Source organism: Anarhichas minor, unplaced genomic scaffold (assembly GCF_050575085.1).
Source record: "Anarhichas minor isolate MPS153535 unplaced genomic scaffold, ASM5057508v1 ptg000010l, whole genome shotgun sequence".
NCBI lineage: Eukaryota > Metazoa > Chordata > Actinopteri > Perciformes > Anarhichadidae > Anarhichas > Anarhichas minor.
The window spans coordinates 14,621,182-14,642,669 of NW_027466456.1; the positions used below are offsets into that span (position 1 = coordinate 14,621,182).

At 41.8% G+C, this 21,488-nt stretch overlaps 2 protein-coding genes across 4 annotated transcripts; both read right to left on the reverse strand.

Annotated features, from left to right (window-relative positions):
• Positions 1 to 7,720, reverse strand: pgm1 (phosphoglucomutase 1). 3 transcript variants are annotated; one of them, XM_076088332.1, is made up of 11 exons: positions 7,387 to 7,715; positions 5,324 to 5,486; positions 4,979 to 5,122; positions 4,583 to 4,708; positions 4,136 to 4,326; positions 3,384 to 3,538; positions 3,129 to 3,244; positions 2,876 to 3,011; positions 2,190 to 2,373; positions 1,840 to 1,974; positions 1 to 741 (listed from the first exon to the last, which is right to left on the reverse strand). In XM_076088332.1, the coding sequence occupies exons 1-11, from the start codon at positions 7,630 to 7,632 to the stop codon at positions 652 to 654; spliced, it is 1,686 nt and encodes a 561-aa protein (XP_075944447.1). In that variant the 5' UTR covers positions 7,633 to 7,715; the 3' UTR covers positions 1 to 651. The 3 variants fall into 3 exon arrangements, 1 of the variants encoding a protein (XP_075944447.1); XR_012953139.1 differs by lacking the exon at positions 1 to 741 and having other exon boundaries at positions 2,190 to 2,390; positions 2,841 to 3,011; positions 7,387 to 7,720; XR_012953140.1 differs by lacking the exon at positions 1 to 741 and having other exon boundaries at positions 2,841 to 3,011; positions 7,387 to 7,719.
• Positions 7,721 to 9,777: 2,057 nt separating this feature from the next.
• Positions 9,778 to 21,488, reverse strand: efcab7 (EF-hand calcium binding domain 7). Its single transcript, XM_076088331.1, has 13 exons — positions 21,196 to 21,488; positions 20,383 to 20,594; positions 20,026 to 20,112; positions 19,441 to 19,660; positions 17,032 to 17,156; positions 14,580 to 14,721; positions 13,944 to 14,053; positions 13,643 to 13,806; positions 13,160 to 13,293; positions 12,902 to 13,050; positions 12,377 to 12,586; positions 11,365 to 11,472; positions 9,778 to 11,141 (listed from the first exon to the last, which is right to left on the reverse strand). Exons 1-13 carry the CDS (start codon positions 21,323 to 21,325, stop codon positions 11,061 to 11,063), a joined length of 1,872 nt encoding a protein of 623 aa, XP_075944446.1. The 5' UTR covers positions 21,326 to 21,488; the 3' UTR covers positions 9,778 to 11,060.

The following is a 21,488-nucleotide window of genomic DNA, read 5'->3' on the forward strand; positions in this document are numbered from 1 at the left end:
TTCTTTTATGTGAGGTAATTTTTATTAATGGTAAATGTGTTAGTTCTCAAGGCTTTAGCTTTGGATCATGGCTCAGGTTGAGAGGCTGTTTTAATGGTTTAGGAGAACAGAGGGAGGGGAAGGCACCAGGTCTGGAAGGGAAATGTGGGGTGAGGTTGCCCCAAATTGCTGATTTATGGTCAGTTTTGCGATTTAATGATATGGTTCAGGAACAGATCTGGACAATTACATGGTAGCAGAAACTACACGAGGCACTCGCATCAAGTTTTTTAGCCTACTTTGAATCTTTAAATTTAGATTTCTTAAATCACATTAATAAAATATTAATGTGTGACAATGTCTCACTGCCTTGCAGATATATTATCTGACCCCTCAGGGCAATGTTTTACTTTAGATTAACACTAAACACTGACTCTAGTCCAACACTAGATGATGGCAGTGGATAACTTTCATTGGAAGATAAATCAAGAGCTCCTCAGGTATTTTCATGTGTTCATCCTGCATGTTGTGTCTCACTTTTTCGTCCAGCTCCGTTTCTAAGAGGGCCAGGAACTGAAGCCAAGATAGCATTCAAGGGCAGCTTCACCCCCCCCCCCCCCCCCGGAGAGAGCGGAGGTATCCCGTTGCTGAGGGTGAGTGGAGGCAGAGGGATCATGTGATCACAGTGGGGGCAGTGCGTCCGGTCTTCTCTTGGAGCTGAGAGACCTTCAGGGCGATGTCTACCAGGGGGGCCAGCATCACCTGCACAAAGACACATAGTTAGCATTAAAAAGTCCACTCAAAGTGCTGCTTTGTGTCACACAGGCTTGATGAAAGAACAAATGATTTAATTATCGTTATTTACATTCCGCTTTTCACAGCAGAGCCGTCTCTATGACGCACTACAACAGGCAATGTTGTCAAAGTAACAGGTTTATGTCATATAAGGAAAATGAAGATATTCCTCATTTCAGAGTTCAAAATGTCTTGGAACGCTTTTGTGATTTTTGCCACTGAGCAAACTCAGGTTTTAAAAATAAATGATGATGCGACAGCACTTCTTGCAATAATATATATGATCAAGTATGTTTTTCCACATTCCCAGACCCCCTGGATTCACAAAACAACTGCTGTTGGAAGAAATGTGAAATGCTATGAAGCACTTCCTCTTTCCCTCAAAGCCTGCTCATATCGTCAGTGAACGCTGTTGGTTTGTAAATCACACAGACACAAAGTCAGCCAACTGAACCATTAACCCACTGGCCATTTGTCTGTCAAGTTAAGAATCTGAGGCAGTATGTTTCTGCTTATCTGTTCGTTCACGGTGTGCAAGCACCGAAGAGGAGAAAGGGCTCGAGTTGAACTTTCACTCACTTGTCTTGCTTTCTTCACGTCCTTGTCCTCACCAGTCAAAACGACTTCAATGAGGTGTCTAGTTGGAACTCACACGGTTTATTTTTCCCTCGTGTTCTGGCCCCTGATAAGCTGCCATAACTCAAGACTTGGCCAAACATCTCCATCATAATGTTGAATGCACGCTCTGGAACTTGTTTTTGGAGAGCTCCACCCAGTGCAAGCTGGCTGTCCAGCAGGTTACGGATCATTCTGGCCGGCCTGAGGGGTTCTGGGGCCAATGCGAGTTAACCTATGACCGCTACAACCTAGCCGGGGTGTCAAACTATATTAATATCCTCATTCTCTCTTCTCTTTTTCTGTGACTTCTCATATACAAAAATATTCGAGAGAAAAGAAAAACCGGTGCCAGTTTCATGAATGTTTATTTTCCTATCTGATGACTTCATTGTCTGGTCTCTCCCTCACTGGACCTAGCTGGCTGGGATTATTCCTTATTGTCCTGACCTGTGGGTCTTGATAAATCTTCTGGGGGTCCTTCTCGTAGCTGTCTATGTAGAGCCTGATGGTTGCTCCAGCGCTGCCCGTACCGCTGAGACGGAAAATGATCCTAGAACCATCAGAGAAGATCATCCTGAGGCCCTGAGAGAGAAACAGCGAAAGACGGGGAAGAGATGTGATTAACGAACATGCACAGTAACTGGGAAACATATGGAGGTAGAACTATGAGGTGCAATAACACTGCTGCATGCTGCTCACGGGCTTCCATTGATGCAGCGGACTACATCTGCTGATTGATGGAAAACTGGGCGAACACAGAATACAATTTGAATGTGCTCTGCCTTGCAGGCTCTCACCTGGTTTTTGGACACGCTTCCGTCCACAGGGTCTGTGTAGGCAAAGTTGTCAGCGACAGCCACCTCGTACGTCTTATCACCCGACGAGAACTTCTTTCCTACGAAGGATGGGTCGAACATTGCCGTCTCCAGATCCTTGATCGTCTTGTTGGCAGCGTCCGAGTCGACCTCCTCGTAGTCGTACCTGGAGGTGAAGTTGGACTAAATTGAAAATATAATCTGGTGTCTAACTGGCATCCGACAATTGGTGATTTTAGGTGAAACGATAATCACTATGACTTGGTTTTGGAGGGATAGGAGTGAGGGTCTCTGAGGGTGAGAAGTTCTTACTTTTTAAGATTTTCCTTATTTGTGAAATTGGGGGGGGGACAAATTATCTGGTTTCAATAATCACAGAAATACCTGAAAACAAAACAAAGTTCTTAAAATACCTTTATAAATTGACTAAATTGATAAATTGTCTGTGGACTTTTGTGCGCTGCAGTTCTTTTATTCACCACAAGGGAGTGCCAGAGTATAATTTGAGCAACCAATATCCCGGTATCATCTTTCAACCAAAAAAAGTACTGGAACCAACAATGATTTAAAAAAAAAAAAAAAAAAAACACAACTAGCAACATGAAATACTCCTCTTTTGGGACTGAAGCTCACATTTCCTAAACCTCTCTCCAGGGATCATTCCTGACCTGGTGAAGAAGTTCCTGCCAAACTTCTGCCAGTGATCCTTCATGATCTCTTCCACACTCTGTTTCCTGGTAGCTAAAATTGACAACCATGCAAGCACTGCCCACAAGCCGTCCTTCTCACGGATATGATCGGAGCCTGGTCGGTTAGCGGAGGGAGAAAAAAAGAAGAGGGGATGACAGATTGAGTGAGTAAGGGGGTGCTGCTTTCATTCACTGGAGTTCTGGCTACATAAATATGATGACATTCAATCACCTGTGCCGAAGCTCTCCTCTCCACACAATGAAAGTTTTCCAGCATCCATCAGATTACCAAAGAACTTCCAGCCAGTTGGAGTCTCGTACAGCTGCATCTGCAGAGCTTTAGCCACACTGGAACAGATTAGCACACACACACAATAAAACGTAAAGAAACAAAAGTTGATCTGTAACTCATGCGAGTTCTGCACTTTTTCAGTTCACCAAATAAAGAAAACTTTAGATCAGCTGTTATGTCGTGCGTGGCGATTACTTGTCCAGGGCTCCACTGGTGGGCATACTGCGGGCCAGTCCTTTGACACCAGTCTTCTGGAAGTATGGGATGCAGGTAATGTTGGCAGCGATGACGGCCACAGAGTCTGAGGGGTTCACGAAAAAGCCGTGTTTACCCAGCACCATGTTACGGTCCTGATACAGGGACACAAACAGGGGTCAATAGAAACACATAGCAGTGACATTTATGAAGTAGTTTCCTGAGCTGTAGTAAATAGATGTTAATTAGCAGCAGGACAGTTGAGTGACAAGCCTTCTGAGGTTTTCTTACTGAAGTAATTGAATCTCTATGGATGGTGTTTTACACCCGACTACATGAAGGGGTAGGTCCTCAAACCGTTAACTCAAAAACTAAATCAATTTTCCACAAATATTTATTGTGTCTTTATGAGTTCTGAAGGTAGCAGAAGGATGACACATTGACCATGTTGCATGGCTTAAGGATTTCAGCATATTTCCTTCTATTAGCAATCTTGTTATATATTAAAATTTGGTCTGTTCCTTTCAGGAAACATGAGAAAAGTGCAGGGGGGCTAGATAATAAACAGCTCAATAAAAACATTCACTGTCCTCATTCAGTCTCACCCCAGCCCTAACATGCTTATTACATTTATTTTATGTGAGCTGACATCATAGATTCTAATCCAATTCAACAATTTCTCAACTCTGCTCTCACTTCTCCCCGATATACTGTCCGATTAAACTGCTGCAAAATAAGCTTCCTCGACTTACACCATCGCCATCAAAGGCCGCGCCAAGATCATATTCTCCTCCTTTCATGGTGTTGACCAAGTCGGCAGCGTAGGTCAAGTTGGGGTCAGGGTGGTGGCCCCCAAAGTCCTCCTTGGGAACACAGTTGACCGCTGAGCTGGTAGGAGAACCCAGCTCTTCACAGACTATCTTCTTCACATAAGGACCAACCACTGGAAGGAGAGAGAGAGTCTTTAAAAAGGGACCAATACACTGTGCTAAAAGGGAGTAGGACTAAAGAACAAACCACGCAACTTACTATCTGTGATAAGCTGTTCACTGATTTTCGCTATACGTAAGACGTAACTCCAAAGACTCATTTATTTTAGTTTAGGTAGCCAGGTTCCGCCGTCTAATATTTAGGACCAATACTAGCCGTTGAAATCTATTCCGTCTGTCACAAAAGTCTGAAGCTGTGCGGTTTCCTACCTCCGTGCATAGCATCCAGGCGGACGTTGATGTGATTGGCTCCAGAGAGAAGCTCCTTCAGTGCAGCAAAGTTAAAGATGTCCCTCAGCATCTCAGCATAGGCCTCCACAGAGTCCACAATCTCCACTGAGAGGAAACAGAGCACAATAAAGATGTTAAGATAAAGATGTTGGATGGCTATCCAACTGTCATCACAAACCGGTCAAACTACTTTTATGGACTTTCGATGGATTTCACAAGTCACCAACAGCACTCGTTCATTATTTCACACGACCAGGTCATGTTTAAGAGCCGTCTGTCAACAAGCCAAACCAACCTTTGCCACAACATTGCAGGTTGCTGGAAATAAACAACTTTCAGGTGACCCTCAGAACTGCGCTCCCTATGCCACTATACCTGTGAAGGGCTTGAAAGTGTCCACTTCAAAGGTCTGCTTGCCGATCTTTGACAGATCCACTTTCAGCTCTGGGCAGATGTGATACTCCTGCAGGATTTTGCTGACCTCAAATATTTTGTTTGTGATGCCCTCTGGAGCAGGGCCTGGGAACAAAGTCAAAGGCTGTTAGAAACGATGAGCTGAAAGATACAGATGATGATGTGGCAAAAAAAAAAAAAAAACTTTATTAAATAACATGTATATTTCTCCTCATTGATTGCAGTGCCACACATTAGGCTTTGGGCCTGTAAACTCATGTGACAACTGAAGTTTCCTAGAATGCCCACAATGCAGTGTCCACTCACCTCCACTGGCGATGTTGTACTTAATGCCAAAGTCTCCATTGGGGCCTCCGGGGTTGTGGCTGGCTGTGAGGATAATGCCACCCACCGCCTTTATCTTGCGGATCACACAGGAGACTGCTGGGGTGGACATGATGCCATTCTGACCAATCACCAGATGACCAATCTGCAGGAGGGAACATAACGCACAGGGAAACATGAATTAATGCAAACATGCACAAACACAGGTAAGGAGAGTCAGTTGATGCGCAGGAAAATGCCGGCTAAATGTTTGGGGAAAGTATGAAATGATTTAGCGTCAGTGAACTGAACCTCTGTCATTCCATTCTTTGACTTCAGTCCGGTATGCGAAGGTAAACAAAAGAACTGGTGTGCTTAACTGAACTGTCTTTAGATTGCCAACTCGCAAATAAATATGCAATACTTGGCTCTGACTAAAGGATACTTACACAAGGCGCTGCACAAATAAGGCTAGGGGAATCATTAAGGATCAGAACCACCAGGATAACAGCCTTTTCTCCCTGTGGAGGTTGAGAAGAAGGTACTGGATACACCAGGCCAGCACTGAGTAGCTCTGAAAGAACTTCTACACTCAGGCCACTATGATCCTAAATGAGGTCACTGCCTAAGAACTGCACATATATCCATTACTTTTCTATTTAAAACTCTTTTTAATGCACAAAAGAAACTAGCAGGATTACTTTTTTTAGTGGAATTGTAGCTTATATGATTACACGTGACAAATAAAATTGATTGACCTATATTTTTTAAATGTTAAATTGCTTTACAAATCAGCAAAACTACTAAAGGTTAAGGCACAAGGGTCAAGAGGTTACATAGTAGAATAAGTAGATAATCATTTTAAAGATGGTGTCTCCGTCCAGGACTTCCCCTTTAAAACATACAACGGTTTGCTTTGTGTCAACATATGAACAGAAGTGCCCCCGTCTGTGCACCTTTGGCAATGCCAGTTTCTCCACCGCTTTCCTTCATAACATCAACCCCTTGTGGAGAAAATGAAATAAAACTTTGTGCAACTTCAACCTACTGGCATCCCTGACAAACCCTGCATTTACTACATCATTGCTGTGCACTAGCTGCACAAGAGACAGAGTGGCCATCTCATATATATATATATATGAGAGAGAGAGAGAGAGAGAGAGAGAGAGAGAGAGAGAGAGAGAGAGCGAGAGAGGTCACAGTCAGTCTAGACAGCACCCTTAATGTCCTGTGCAAATATAACGAGGCTCCCTTATGTCTGCAGATATATGTGCTATACTTGGGATAAAAGCATACGATGGTAAAACGCTTGAAATGTCTAATTAAAAAGGCAAACGTACTGCATATACCGTTTTCCCCATGTATGCTACAGGCATTTGCAGGGCGACGTGACTGGCTGCACGTTACATGCCACGCCCCCTCTTGGCACGAAACGTTTCATGCCATCAGAGTGAAGGCAGCCAGCGGCATCTCTGTCCTGTAACAGCACAACGTTTATTCAAGATGGCATCGTAGCCAGTGCAGGGAAACCCAGACGGGTGTTAGTGGCCCCTGTCGTTTAACGTAACGTGAAGGGTCCACTGACTTAACGAGAATCGTCGAGTACTAGTAATGTCAAAGAATGGCAAGTAACACTAGGGACAGGAATACCACCAATGCTCCAACAGCTTTCCTTGTCGTGCCTAGTGAATTGGGTGAAGGTTTTTGATTTATTGTACCAGTGCACCCCTTACATCTTTAAAATAGCGTTAAATGCTATTTGCAAACCGTTACAAATAACATATCGTAACCTTTAGCAATGAGACACTCGACTCATCTTGGTAGCTATGCTAATAAGCTAAACTAGCCCACATAATATGACAGTAGCGTCGTATGAGTAGCGTTAAGTTACAGTAAGTAACGGCATTGTACTGAAGACTACTGTTAACTGTCAGTTAGCTCGATGTTAACTTGCTAGCTGACATGCTACCCAGCAGTCTGTGGGGCTGTTGGTGTTTGCTTAGCTAACTGAGCTAGCTACGCGACACACAGCGGAGAACAGCTAAAGGTGTCCTTCTCCTACTGACCCCGTTGGCAGCAGCGATCTGAACGATCAACTGAATCGCGTCTTTCATGAAAAACCTGCCATCTCCTCCCACCACCACAGTGGCAGCCTGGCGCTCGGCAGGCTCGATGACAGAGAGAGTGCTCTGGATGAAGTTTTCCGCATAGTGCTGGTTCTGTTGAAACACCGTCACCCTCTTCCTCAGGCCGCTCGTGCCCGGCTTCTGGTCCGTGTACGGCTTGGTCTTCACTGTCGTTACTTGCACCATGTTTTAAACCCCCTGTGGTCACCCCGTGTGATCCGCAATCTGGTGCGATGAAGAGGCGACTGCAGCAGAGCAGCCACACCTACTCACCGGACAACTCCCCCCTCATAGGCCCGCCTTCTCCGTTTAAAGGGCAAGCAGAGGCTTTCTTCACACTCAACTAACATGAATGTTTGACAGATAATTGTAGATTTTGGTAGTTTTTTTGAATAAATACCTGGGTAGTGCATGATACATGCTTTGTATATATATATATAACGTAGATGGCTATGTACAGTAAATAAATACATAATAATTTGGCAGTGTGGTAACCTAATGGTCTAATGGTGCTTAATTAAGGCCGCAGCCAGGATTTTAGAAATACTAAGGTCATGACAAATAAGGTCATATGACACCCTACCACCATCAGGTTTTTTTCAACCATTTTTCGGACAGTTTTTGTCTATAATTTATTAAAGACAGTTGAGAAGCCCTCTCATTCGTTTGAATAAGGCCAGTCAGTCGACGCTGCAGGGGTTCCAATACATAGGGCTACTGCAAAAATAACAACAAAAAAAGTGCAAGTTCATAATAGCTGAGACCACATACACACATGCATCTACGCATCCATGCATTCATATACACACAACATCACAAACTCTTGGACAAGGCAAATTTCAGCCCCAGAGATAGGCTAAAGTGTAGCAACATGGCAAATGTCACCTGTGCAAAGGATTTTTGAAACTTCATCCTGCAACACACTGCGATGGCCAATCAAATACATGCAAGTTCATGGTAAATACTTATGTAACATGCAAAACATATTTCTACCCTTTACCTTGCAGTGGGCATGCAGAAGATACATTAATTTCCACAGTAGTAATGTTCCACAACTGTACAATGTTGTATCAGAGTATTATAAACTGCTGTGTAGTGTGACTGATGCCTTTAAAATCATGAATCCATTACTCAGTCAAATTGGACTTTGTGGAACATTTTTCACAGCTTACTGTGCAACCTTCCATGGTATATGGCCTTTCACACTTAATCTCCACATAGAAGAAGCAAAACTGCAGTTTCCTGATGCTTGAGTGGACTTTTGCACCCTTAAGGTCCAGTCTCATGAACAGAAGGGTCATGGCCAGTTGTCCACATTTTTACACAAGCTGGAAAATCTGTTAATAAAGTTAATAAAATAATGAATTCTCTAATAAGTCAATACATTTTAAATATCACAAAGCTACCCTTACAAATACTCAGAGAGCATGATTCTGCTATACCATGCTATATTTGAGTGAAAGGGTGAATAATGCATGGAGAATATTGTGAAATAGTCCACTTCAGGCCACTGTTTGCCTGTTGCATCAGTGTGTGTTTGACAATCATAAGGAGAACAAAGTTTAACTTTAGACCTGCCATGATGAAAGTGTGTGTGTGTGTGTGTGTTGTTTATCAGCCAAGATATCTGTATATACAAATATATATGCATTATTCAGCCTTTAGCATTTCAAGCAAAACAAATGCAAAGTACATACCAAGAGCAGAGTCAACTTACTCTCAGTTCTATTAATCTATAGCAAGAACTAAATCTACATCTTATTCTCACGAGACCTGTTGCTGTTTTTTTTGCCACTGGTGATTTACTGACATTATTTTAATCTTAGAAAAATCATGTAACAGAAATTCTAGTGAAATAAAAGTTCTTCAACAAAATTACAGCATAAAATAGAAAGTGAAATATTTCTAAAAAACACTACATAATGATTTTAATTGCAGAATGACAAATTGGCTCACAACGCCTGAACCCCGACTGCCCTGAGCAGTCAAGTGTTACTAAACCTCTGTGTTGGGAAAGGAAGAGCAGACAGGAGCTCGGGACATTAAATACATCTCACATGCCGTATGACATTTACAAAGCTGGCTCTACGGTTTCAGCAGAGAAAGTCAAAGGGCAAATACTGGCCCCAGAGTTATAAATAGGAGGTCAAGACTGCTCTCAACTGGAAAGGCCAAGGGCAAATAAAGTTTAGACCTGAGCGCAATGCAGAGGAATGCATTTCACTGCCAACCCAAATCCCCACAGCCTCATACTGTTTTAAGAATATGGAGAGTGGTGACAAATGGCTGCACAGTAACATGCAGGCAGAAACAGACTGCAAGCACAAGAACTAAGGTACAATCCTTTATTTAAATGTAAAAAGAACACTCAGGAAGCATTGCTTTAGTTATCAACAGGTCAAAAGATTCTTTAGATGTCCAGATTACATATAACATTGTTTCAACAGCATGTAGACAATACTATTTCAATGTGCAGTAACTTCATGTTAGGACCCGCTTCGGGCTCTTCCTCAAATATCACACACATGTAATATCATTGAAAGCAATACAAACAGTGTAAACCTGTCTGATTACAGGGACACAGAGATATTGGCATTAGTAGAGCATCGGCCTGTATTTTTATGTATTAACTGTTGAAACAATATGTTGGTGTTGGGCATAATCAAGGGTTGCAACCAAAGATATATCGGTAAAGGATATCAGTGATAGGAATATTTAAATAATAATATTTACATCTACATGACAAATGTGATCAGATGTTAATTTAAACATATAGAAACACAAGGCAATTTCATATTGGCGAGTTTATTTTGGCCTATATGACATGACTGCATGCAGTGACGTGAAAAAGCGGCTAAAAAGGTAAAAATAATCTTTCATTTAATTATGGTTGAAGAGTGTGCTGATGCATAAGCCAAACATTTACAGAATATAAGTATGGTAGATAGCAATCTATTTAAAAAAAACAATTTCAATGGCTACAACAAAATGTATGTTGGTGTTTCATACAGTAACAGTACAGCATCAGACACAATAGTGACGTATTTAGTTTGAAAATAATTGACAACTGACAATAGCCATAATTTAAAGGATGAATTATGAATATAAATGTGGCGTTGGCAATTTAGTCCTTGATCTTTGCACTCCATACATTCAAAGTGTTAAAATTTGTAAATATAATTTTGAAATTCTCTACATTAACTGAAGCATGTCAAAGGCACAACAAAAGCAGTAACAACCATTATCAGCTGCACTTTATGACTAGAGTGCCATCGACGGTTAACACCTCTGATGCATCGAGTCGCCGAGCTTCTGAAACACCGTTCTTGCAGCTGGGCCTGATCAAGCTGCTGGCTTCAAGCAGCCAGAGGGCCTCAGCTCCTGGTGTCTGACAATATAAAACTCACAGGTAAGCTTTGAACGCCGGCCTTCTAAAAGTTGAAAGGATCAGGCCGTGTTCCTTCTGGACCTAAAATACACATTTGGTCCGACGACAGTCTTCATATTGCCGGTGGCTATAGAACAGTTTCTACTTGTTATGTACCCTATATGAAACCACTGGTTTATGAATAATCTATCTGTGCACATCACTAGCGTAGTTGAGCCGTACAGCTTTACGTGCAGGGCAGTATGGTCTCTACACAGTTGTAGGTCCAATCCTGTCTCTCATTGATGGGCAGAATGTGTTGGCACACCTAGAAGACATAGAACACAAGATCTATGTGTTAGTATCCAAAACAACATTAACATATCAATTTTAGTAAAAGTATTTTCTTACTCAGAACGAACACTTTCATTGTACATTTTAACGTTGTAGAATGGAACATTTTCAAAGTCACGATTTGTTCTTGTCATGATAAGGTTACATGGTTAATTTATTGAAATAATAAAAAGCAAGAGAGGACTTTCACTTCGTACCATCTTAGTCCTGGCTGGCACCTCGACTGCGAACACGCTCATGCCTCTGCTGCTGCAACAGTTCCTGCTCTGCTCATTGTTTACGTGGACAGTCACTTTCTGGTTGGTCTGCAACACAAAGGGTTTTTATTGGCTTATCGAAAGCGAGCGAGGGTCAAAATGCAGTACAGATTGTAAAGCCCGCTGAGCAAAATTAGCAATTTGTGATTATGGGCTATATAGACAAAATGTACTTCACTTGACTGGTCACTTAACACAAAATCACCATGCAGATATTGGCTACTAATCAAACAGACACATACTGTAGATATATAATTACTCAAGGACTCTTAAGTCTAAAACAGCCTATTTTTACTTTTACTAATAAAAACGGATCTGAACAGATGACCTTATGCTAATGTGAGAAAATAAATACATCTCCATGTATCAAACTGTGGCTATGTTTGGACACAACACAACTGTAGAGTATGTGGGTATTGGATATGTTTACAAGTACTGCTCCACACTCATGAACCCTCAAAGCTGCTCATGTCGCTGTAGATGAATTGTAAGGCATTGACTAAATAAAAAAACAAACAAAGGACAAATCAACACTCTTGTGAAGACACGGTAAACTGAGAACAAATGTAACTATTTCCCCTGTTCAGTAGTTTGTATCACCAGGCCATTCTTTCTGAGTAGCTCCTGTTGCTATGAGAATCAATACGATAGCTGCATATCAATTACAAACAAACAGCGTCAATGGCCTCTGCAACGATACACTGAGGACAGATACAGCCCTGGAAAGATACACATTTAGTAAATTATTATTATTATTGACGTCATTCCTTTCAGTTCTTTTCACTTGATAATTAGCACCTCATAAATGTATGAAGTAGCGTATTCACTTATACAGTCTCTCATTCAAGGTTGGACTATCGTGGCCATCAGGACACGTGGCAATTTGACAATCACACTGAAGCGGAAACATTACTCTTCAGATCATCACTCCCGCACAAGGTTTGTTGTCTACCTTGTTGGCTATGAGGGAGGAGATCCTGTGTTCTCCCCGGTAGGTGTAGACGAAGACGTTGTCTTGTCCTCTCAGTGCTTTGGCCCCTGTCCTGGCTGTGATGGACTTCTGGAGGGCCTGGTTCTGAAGCTTGGGCCCCGAGTCCATACTGAGTGGCTGGATGGATGGCTGAGTGCCTTCACAGTGTACATGTATCTGGAATGGACAAGCCTGACAGAGTGGGAGGTAGAGGAGTTCATTCAATTCGTAGGATTCGAGTGGGGTTTCTGTATGTGTGTTTAGTACAACCAGTGCTTTTGCACTCTGAGGCTTTGTTCATGGAAAGCAAGTGAAAGAAACATGGAATTGAGAGTCAATTCAGTAGCTAGTTGGCTTATTGAAGGTTGAAATGTATTTTCCTATGAAAAGTCAAATTAAAGCCCCAAATTATGGCTCTGTCAAGTCATGTCATTTCATTTTAAAACTGATAGAAATCTGTGTGATTGTGTGCGATTGTTTTAAGTGAGAGCAGATGTGTAAACTTACATCTACTAGCTCCAGCATTCGGTTGAAGCCCATGGCTTCCAGGGTGACCCACAAGTCCGCAGGGTCTCCATTTTTCTCTGTGGCCTCCATCAGGTTGAGCTCCATGAAGCCCTGCCGTGTCAGCTGGTTCTTCCTCATATCAAAGTTCTCTGCACGCCCCCAAAAAAACCGATGAGAGACATAATGGACCCCTCCCCCTTACAATATAAAAAAAATAAATGTAACACTGTGTATCAGTGCCATAATGAGAATGATTACCTTTGCAGACAGCCCAGGCATCTTTGTCACATTTCTCTCCACTGGTCCTCAGCTCAAAGAAATTGTACTCCTCCAGACTGAGCAAACCATTGCCATCCAGGTCTATCACCTCAAAGATGTCAGACAGCACCTCCCTGTGGCACAGCGGGAGCAACACAGAGACGTGTCAAACAGACAGCATCAATTCATTCACCTGTCCATCTGTCCATCTGTCCATCTGTCCTCTATCATATCCATCCATTAAAGTGCTGTGGTGGCAACGGAGATAGCAAAGCAGTCCAGACTTCCAGCGCTTCAAATCACAGACTAGTCTTTTTCTACGCTGACATTAATACTTTATACATTAAAATCTCAATTGTTGGACATTAGCTTAAAGCTGGTGACATTTCATCAAACTTCGCTATGTGTTGTGTTTTTATTCAACTGATAGCACACATACACGGGTACGCGATGACTCACACACAAACACACACACACACACACCTGAGCTCTCTGGTGAGGTCTGGTTCTCCAGTCTCAGTCCTGTAGATGAGCTCTATAGGTTTATTAGACAGGCTCTTTTTGCTCCTTTTCTTTAGTTTGCATCCACTAGTGAAGGGAAGCAGGTAATAAGCCCCAGCATGCAATTCTCCTTTCCAAACATATTTCTGCGGAAACAAAGGAGGAGTAGCAGCAAAGTAAGTAACTTAAGCATCATCATTGGGGATGATTACAATTCTAACACTGGATATGAGCAAATGTTCAAGTACAAGAGTGTATATCTCTCAATATAAACAACACATACTTCTTTGTCTTTCGAGTCAGTGAAACCCACTAAAGATGAGTCCTCTTTGGTTTCACCAGCTGCCATTGCAAAAAGAGCCGTGTCCACTGTCATCCATGAAGAGGGCTTGTCTGAAAAGTATAGATTATTAAATAACGTAACAATGTTTAATACAAAACTACCATGTACAAATATGTCAAATTAGAGCATGCAATTACCGATGTATATATTGGAGTGACTTTCCACCACCTACATTCATCAACTATCTGCAATTGCATTCTTTAATTTTAGAAACTGAACTGAATAATCTGGAATTTACTGGGGCAATCTTTTTTTTTTTAATGCCAGAAGGTCACAAAAAGCATCATCACAACGTGTGCAGCTACACTGTGTATGCCACTAAAGACAGTTGTGAAGCCATGGTGCAGGAAGCTGTCCAGCAAGAAATACAAATATGGGACTTCTAAGTAATGAATCCAGAATACTTGAGCAAATGACTGAATTCCTACCAGCTCCCGAGGTGCTGTGCTGACCCTAAATTTGGACCTCCCTAATCAGGGAAGCAAACAAAAATATAACCTTATGGCCAATGGGGTAATCACATTTTAAAGATTGTAATGATCTTTGTTTATGTGTAACATAAAACAGTGCCAGTACCGGGTGCGTGGCTGAGGCTGAGTGGTTGGATGGTGAGGTAGACGTTGGTCGTCTGGGGAACGTGGAGCTGGTACTGCAGAGAGCTGATACTCCCATCGTCCTCCAAGAAGAAACAGCCCTTCATAGAACTGTGATGCCACTCCTGGGAAATGGATAACATTTCTGCTTAACGGCAGTCCCACCACATCCATACAAACTGATATAGTTTGTCCAATAAAGCAGGACAATAATACTCCCTGAGCTTTATCAGACCTAGATCCAGTTGTTTGCTATTTCAAGCCCTTTGACGCATCATACAAACAGCATTATCATGTGTAGCCTCATATATTTTGTTATGTGTGGTCTCTCATTAGATCCTGACACAATCCCAACAAACTGTTTAACTGCGTGACAACAAAATGCATTTATTCATTCGAAAGAAAACAAAGTAAATTTGCACTTTCTATTAAAAGGGGCATTGATCTTGTGACGGGGGAAGAACATTTTTGGCATGAAAAAGTGAATTAAGTAGTCAATCATAACAGTGAGGTTGCTCACTTGATTAACAGAAACTGCCATTGTGATAATTACCACTCCAACCTTCAAAGGGCATATTCATTATTACACAGCTTGGTGTAAACACTTGTTATACTCCTGCTGTTCCAGAGGAGGGCAGAAGTGTCACACTGTGTTTTCTGCTACAGGCTGAAGTAAATCTCCCTCTCCCACCTGATATGGCAAATTGGAGTCCATTTAACTTTGATAAATACACCCTTTTCAATCTTGGGCCAGCGGCCATTCAAAACTATCAAGAGGCTACTTTGGCAATATTTATGAATCCTTATATTTCTCTCATTTTGCAATACTGTTGTTCCTTTGTCTGACAGCACAACTGAAATTAGGTAATAATTTGAAATTGAACAGGAACATCAAAAACAAGGAAGTTTTCCTTCCACTCATTGGAGACACATTAAATGAAAACACAGTTGGTGTGGATACACAGTAAGAGCACACTGAGGGCCGTGCAGGTCTAGAATAGGCTATATATCCTTTTAGTGGACAAATAAATCATCAAGTTAAACAAAGAAAGTACCATAAAGACCGAGCACGTCACTCATTTAGAGAAAAGCCATTTTCTCAAAGTATTTATCTTTGGCTGTGAGAGGCATAAAAGATCAAACCATAACACTTCAGTGGCTTGTCCAGACAATATTAAATGAGGTAAACTGCCACAGGCACCCATCAACTGCTTAAAGACATCAGAATTAATGCCCCCATAGAGAGAGGGTCAGCCTGCAGACTAATAAAGACGCTGTCACCGGCTCCGGCCACAGGTCTGATTAACTGCGACGCAGAGGGTCGAAGGATTCCAAACCAGCCACACACACACACACACACACACACACACACACACACACACACACGCATTTTAACCACAACCTTTACCTTATAACTCTAACCCATTCATAAAAACAAATCCTGAAATTAAATATCCTTTACTTGTTATGTTTGTATTCATGATGACAAATTTGCATCCCACAAGGCGATGCATGCATGCACACACACACACACGCACACACACGCACACACACACACCTTCACACCACTGCAAAAACACAGCCTACCCTCCACCCACCACCACCCAATTATCGGCCTATGGCAATATAGCAGCCAATATAGCGAGCAGAACTTCCCTCAGAGGTAATCTCTGGACACACATTCTTCTACCACGATGATGTCTGGCCCTTTCCAATCTCAACACAGTGCCGGGACCTGAGAGATGGAGCACAGGGCTGTTATTTCTATTTATTTATTTATTTATTTTTCTTGCTGTAAAGCAAACCAGCCGAGGTTAAGCCCAAAAGTGTGAAAACAAAGAGCGTGGGATCAATACAGTGTTCGCCCATCATGAAAAGCAATGGGTCACAGTGACACTGGGAGAGCAGTGGGGCTGCAAAGTCCTTCGCTATCATGGAGTCTCCTACTGGAGCCCACATACTAAGATTCACAGGTTTTGTCAGTGATGGGACAAACAATTAATAATTCAGATTCATAACACAGCTAGCATGTTGCGTATATAGAATATAATAACAATGTGATGGACTATACATTACTGTATTAAATTGAATTTACTGTCATCAAAAGCCATTTATAAATATTAGCAGACAGGAACTAAACTGGGACTAAAAGTTGAGTTATGACAGCTCTGGTTATGTTATTACTTTGTTTAGTTTAAGAAAGTCTTCAAACACGGACTTTCATGGGTGACTGACAAACACGATCTCAGAAATATCCTTCGGCTCTCAGAACATATTTCGCTATATATTTGACATTTCATTTCATAGATTAATGATTAATCACTTAATCTGAAAAATAATAGACAGATGAATTGATAATGAAGATGAGATAAATTGCAGCTCTAGGGTCGTTATGACTATGGGTGGGTGGGGGTGGGGGGGGTGGGGTGGGTTACCTGTAAGCCTGAAGGCTCTGGTATTTTGCTGGCCTTAGTGCTGCTGCTGGACGTCATCGTGATTGAGTTCGACAGGGACGACCGTCTGCTGCGAGCAGAAGAGGGACGGGAGGATGATCTGCTGTCTGAGACACACACACACACACACACAGCAGACACAAACATGAAAACTCACATCGCCAAACGCTAACACAAAAACTCATATGCTAAAAATCCATCCAAAGTTATGATAAATAAATCAAGTTGCTGCAACAGAACAGAACACTCAATTGACTGACTGACAGAGTAAGTACAGCCGTCCTCTCTCCGAACGGTAAACACACTTTTGAGAGAGAGATGAGGTGCACAACATAATTGACACTGTAATCCGTCTTCACAGAAGTCCGTTCCCAAGTTCAAGCGAAGACGGCTACTTTGGGTTCTGGGAAAGTGTGTTCTCAAGCTCAACTACCTTTTAATTAATTATGGAGGCCTTTCAAATCACAAATGGCATAACAGCACCCTCTCAAATCCATTATCTCGCACAACTTTTTCTCTTGAACTCTAATTGAAGCCAGAAAATATAAATTCACTAATGAGGGGTCTGATTGTTTCCAAGCCCGGGAAATGAGGCTGCGAAGTAATGCGATGGGCTTACAAGCAAATTACCGTGGCAGAGAAATAAATAGACCCACTGTCATGGTATTTGTGTTGGATCTATTTTGTATTGATGGGGGTATTTTAATCTAGAGGATCAAATTGTAGCTGTTGTGTGACTGTGGAAAAAGATGCACTGAAACATGGCCAAACAAAAGCTTCAGTGTGAGTTTATAGCCAGTATTGTTTCAGCACTAGCGGTGGAGAACTGCAAGAATTGAACTAAACAGACCAATTATCAGAGAAACACCACGACAGTTCATCAATCGGTCTGACTGTTTGCCAAAACACGTTAGACACACAACAACTGATGCCTGATAATTGGTCTGTATCTCATCAATTATTTGTAAAACAATTAGCCTAAATGACCCATCTCGCGTACAGTTAACACATATTTCTCAGTGGTATATACTGACAAATTTAGGAGCAAATGAGCAGTCAAAACTGTTTTTGAGCTCCAAGAATAACCCATTCCACATGTGCGATCACGTTGCATCTCGTGTTGGAGCCTTGTTAAAATGTAGCAGGTTTAAATCAATACGAGGGAGAGGCACAATAATGTGATAATCCCGACAACTATGTGGGAGCTCATTTGTTTTTGCAGTGGTGGTCGACTGGGCCCTCCTCTCGACAACCGTCTAATCCCTCATCATCTCCCCAGTGAGAAGTGGTGGAATCCTCCAAATCAATAACATGAACATGGACTGACCACCTAAATCAACCCCATCTATCTTCCCACCGTGGGCCTGTCCGTGGCTCGCTCATCCAGGATCTCCGTTCTTCTCTTTTTCTCGGAATGCTGCTTTTAAAGTGCAAAAAGTGGATTTTTACGTCCACCTTCAACCGGCTGAAGGTGTTGTCTTTTTGCACAGAAACACTCTGTTGATTCATCATCCACGATTGCGGAAGGCTGAAGCTGGACGTGATGCCAGTCCTTGTTTGCTTAAGCAATGAAAACGTATTTTTTGGCAAGCGCGCCAACTCCAAAGCCATAGTTGAACGGCGGCATTTTTCATCAGCATAGATGGAGCTTTTGTCAATCTCTTAATGGCAGAAGTGATTACCCAAATCACAACGCTCTACAGTCTCCTCCCACCAAACAAGCTGCCCTAATTGTGTGGCTATTATGATGAATGGACTGTCTTAATGAGGTGATTTGTCACAGGGGGAGTGAAAAATCGATCAATAACAGAGCTATTATTTATTCATCAAAACTAATCGGCGAGGCGTATTGGGGCAAGCAGTGTGTATGGGTGTGCAACTACAAATTGGAATCTGAAGTATACATGATGTGCAGTCGCCAATGGCTGCTACTTTGTACCTGTAGATTGTGCCGCACAAATTGCCATTATGTTCTGCAGTCATACACTAATAAGATATTAGCATTTCCATGCAAAAATAAAGACTGCTCAATATATTTTCAGCATAGCTGGACGCTGAGTAGAGTAGTGGCTGGTGATGCAAACAGTACAGTGCAGAATTCTGGGACAGAGTAGCTATGAGAAGCCATCGAAGGTTCTAATCTTTTTTGTTTTTGTTCTTTCCTGTGGCCTTGATCGTTTTTCTTTTTAATCTTTGTTAATTCATATTTAAATCAGGATGGGGATTCTATAAGATATAGTCGGAAGTTAGATTACCGTTTGTGTGTAAAGAAGACTACTTTTGAGGGAATGACAAATAAATATTTTTCCCTGTGGAATCACTCATCATGTCTTTAACTTTCAAAATAAATGTCACTTTTAAGTCAGATTATTCCATCCCTACATGTTGTACCTTTCTTGAGTGTGGCGTCTGTTTCTGGAGGTTGAGGGAGAGTCGCTGCCGCTTGTGCTGCCGCTGCTGCTGCCGCTGATGATGCTGATGACACTGAGCTCTTTGGAGGGCTGTATGACCGACTGCCAAAGTTCTGTCTCTTCAGCTTGGCATTTGCCTCGAGCCTCTCCAAAGCAGCCATCTGACACTGCTCCACTGTAGACACAAACAATCTGCAGAACTGACAGCAAGAGGAAACCAGCAGTGAGAGCATGATACATGAGGATGTTGTGAGGCAAGAGAGAGGGTCAGAGATGCTTACATCCTGGATGGAGGTAAACATATGACACTAAATAAAGACAATATTGGAGCAAAGCACAGGAGGTCATAGGGTTGTTTTCTTTTGCACTATTGGGTTTTCTGTGCCACTTCGCATCGCTGATTCTTCTGTATCTTATGTGAATTCAATTCAACTTCAAAGAAAAACGTTACATGAAGATAGGATAAATGTATATAAAATACACGTTTTCATAGGCTTGGACACATAGGGTAAGCTGACAAGTGTGGTATTAGCATCAGAAGTAATTTAAACTTATCTAAACTTACTTCTGCATAGTCCAGTTTGCCGTCTTTGTTGATGTCAGCCAATGAAAAAATAGCATTCACCTCTTCAGTGGTCATTTTCTCTCCTCTCTAAAAGATCCAACATATTTTCTTTAATAGCAAAACACCACGACAAAATAAGACTGTTTCATTTGAGCATGAACCGATCAGAGATTTTGATCAGTTTGTGTTTAGGCAGTCTACATCTGTAATACAACATTAGTGGGTCTCCTGTTGGCTCAGAAGTCACTCAATTTATTAAAAATTAACAAGTTTATCCAAAACATAAACATAAATCTTAAAAATAAGCAGACAATGTGTTACAGATCTCTCATCCACAAACTGTTTGAGGCTACTCACAGTGGTCAGGGCCTTCTCCAGTTCACTGTGTGAGATGTAGCCATCACTGTTCAAATCCATCTTGTTGAAGGCTCTCATCAGCTCAGTGTCCTCAGTTTTCTTCTCCTTTTTAAGAATCTCACAGAAGTCATCAAAGTTCAGTTTGGATGTTCTCGGGGTCCAGTATTTATTGAGAGTTGCATGGGCTGGATTTCTACCAGCCTGCTGTAGAGCTTAATAGGATAAATGGGATTATAGTTTTTCACCCCTTTTAAATGACATGTACATTATTTAAAAATTAAAAATCCACCACAATGAGTTGCTTTTCTTATTATAAAATGTAACCCCTCAACATCCCCTTTGTTTACCCAGAAGTAACTTAAGAGATTGGGGAACAATCATCATATTACACATATTTCGTAGCAGTTTGTTAAAAGTTTAAAGGGCAAATACGCCCTAGAAAATTGACATTGTCCTCTTCCAAAAACCTTTTGAACATGCACTGTTCAGTCAATATTTGCGAGCAGAAAACTGTCTCTCAGAGCTGGAAATTAGAGCATGAATACGAGCTGTGATCAGCTGACACCTCTTGTACAGTGGTCCTGAATTACTGTCCAGCTGTCGGTGTGTAACAGTTTCTGGAAAATTGCATCCAATTTAGTTTTATATTGTAAAATGGCAAGACTTTCAGTCGTGAAAAAGAAAATGGCCATACCCCAGTAACATCCTCATAACTCATAGTGTCCAAGGAGTATACTCTGTGTGGATATTTGCTTCCAGATGACCTGAATTTATATTAAGGTTAGTTAAGCTAATAGTATAACATTAGCTTACCACGACATAGCTGCTGTTTCGAAGCAATATTTGTCAAACTAGATTTGAACACAGCAAGGTATGCGGCTCTACACTGCACGTAGAAGGCCTCCTCTTCATCGGAAGGACGAGGTGACTCTTGAAAAGACATCTTAGGAAGTAGAGATCGACCTGGTTATCGTAAGCAAATTATCAGCTAGCTAATGTAGCACTCTTTAGCTTATACAACCAATCGAAAGCCAAATATGGCAGCTAACTGCTATTATTTATACTTTTTCATCACACCGTAACAATCGCCTGAAAGCACGCAAGAT

Excerpts from the sequence above, each read along its gene's own strand:
- pgm1 (XM_076088332.1), bottom strand. The coding sequence starts at position 7,632 with ATGGTGCAAGTAACGACAGTGAAGACCAAGCCGTACACGGACCAGAAG. Across the intron at positions 5,487-7,386 it reads AGATCGCTGCTGCCAACGGG|ATTGGTCATCTGGTGATTGG; the intron begins GTCAGTAGGAGA and ends TCCCTCCTGCAG. Across the intron at positions 4,327-4,582 it reads CCTGGATGCTATGCACGGAG|TGGTTGGTCCTTATGTGAAG; the intron begins GTAGGAAACCGC and ends CTCTCCTTCCAG.
- efcab7 (XM_076088331.1), bottom strand. The coding sequence starts at position 21,325 with ATGTCTTTTCAAGAGTCACCTCGTCCTTCCGATGAAGAGGAGGCCTTC. Across the intron at positions 13,294-13,642 it reads GACCTCACCAGAGAGCTCAG|GGAGGTGCTGTCTGACATCT; the intron begins GTGTGTGTGTGT and ends GCTGTGCCACAG. Across the intron at positions 12,587-12,901 it reads GAATGCTGGAGCTAGTAGAT|GCTTGTCCATTCCAGATACA; the intron begins GTAAGTTTACAC and ends CCACTCTGTCAG.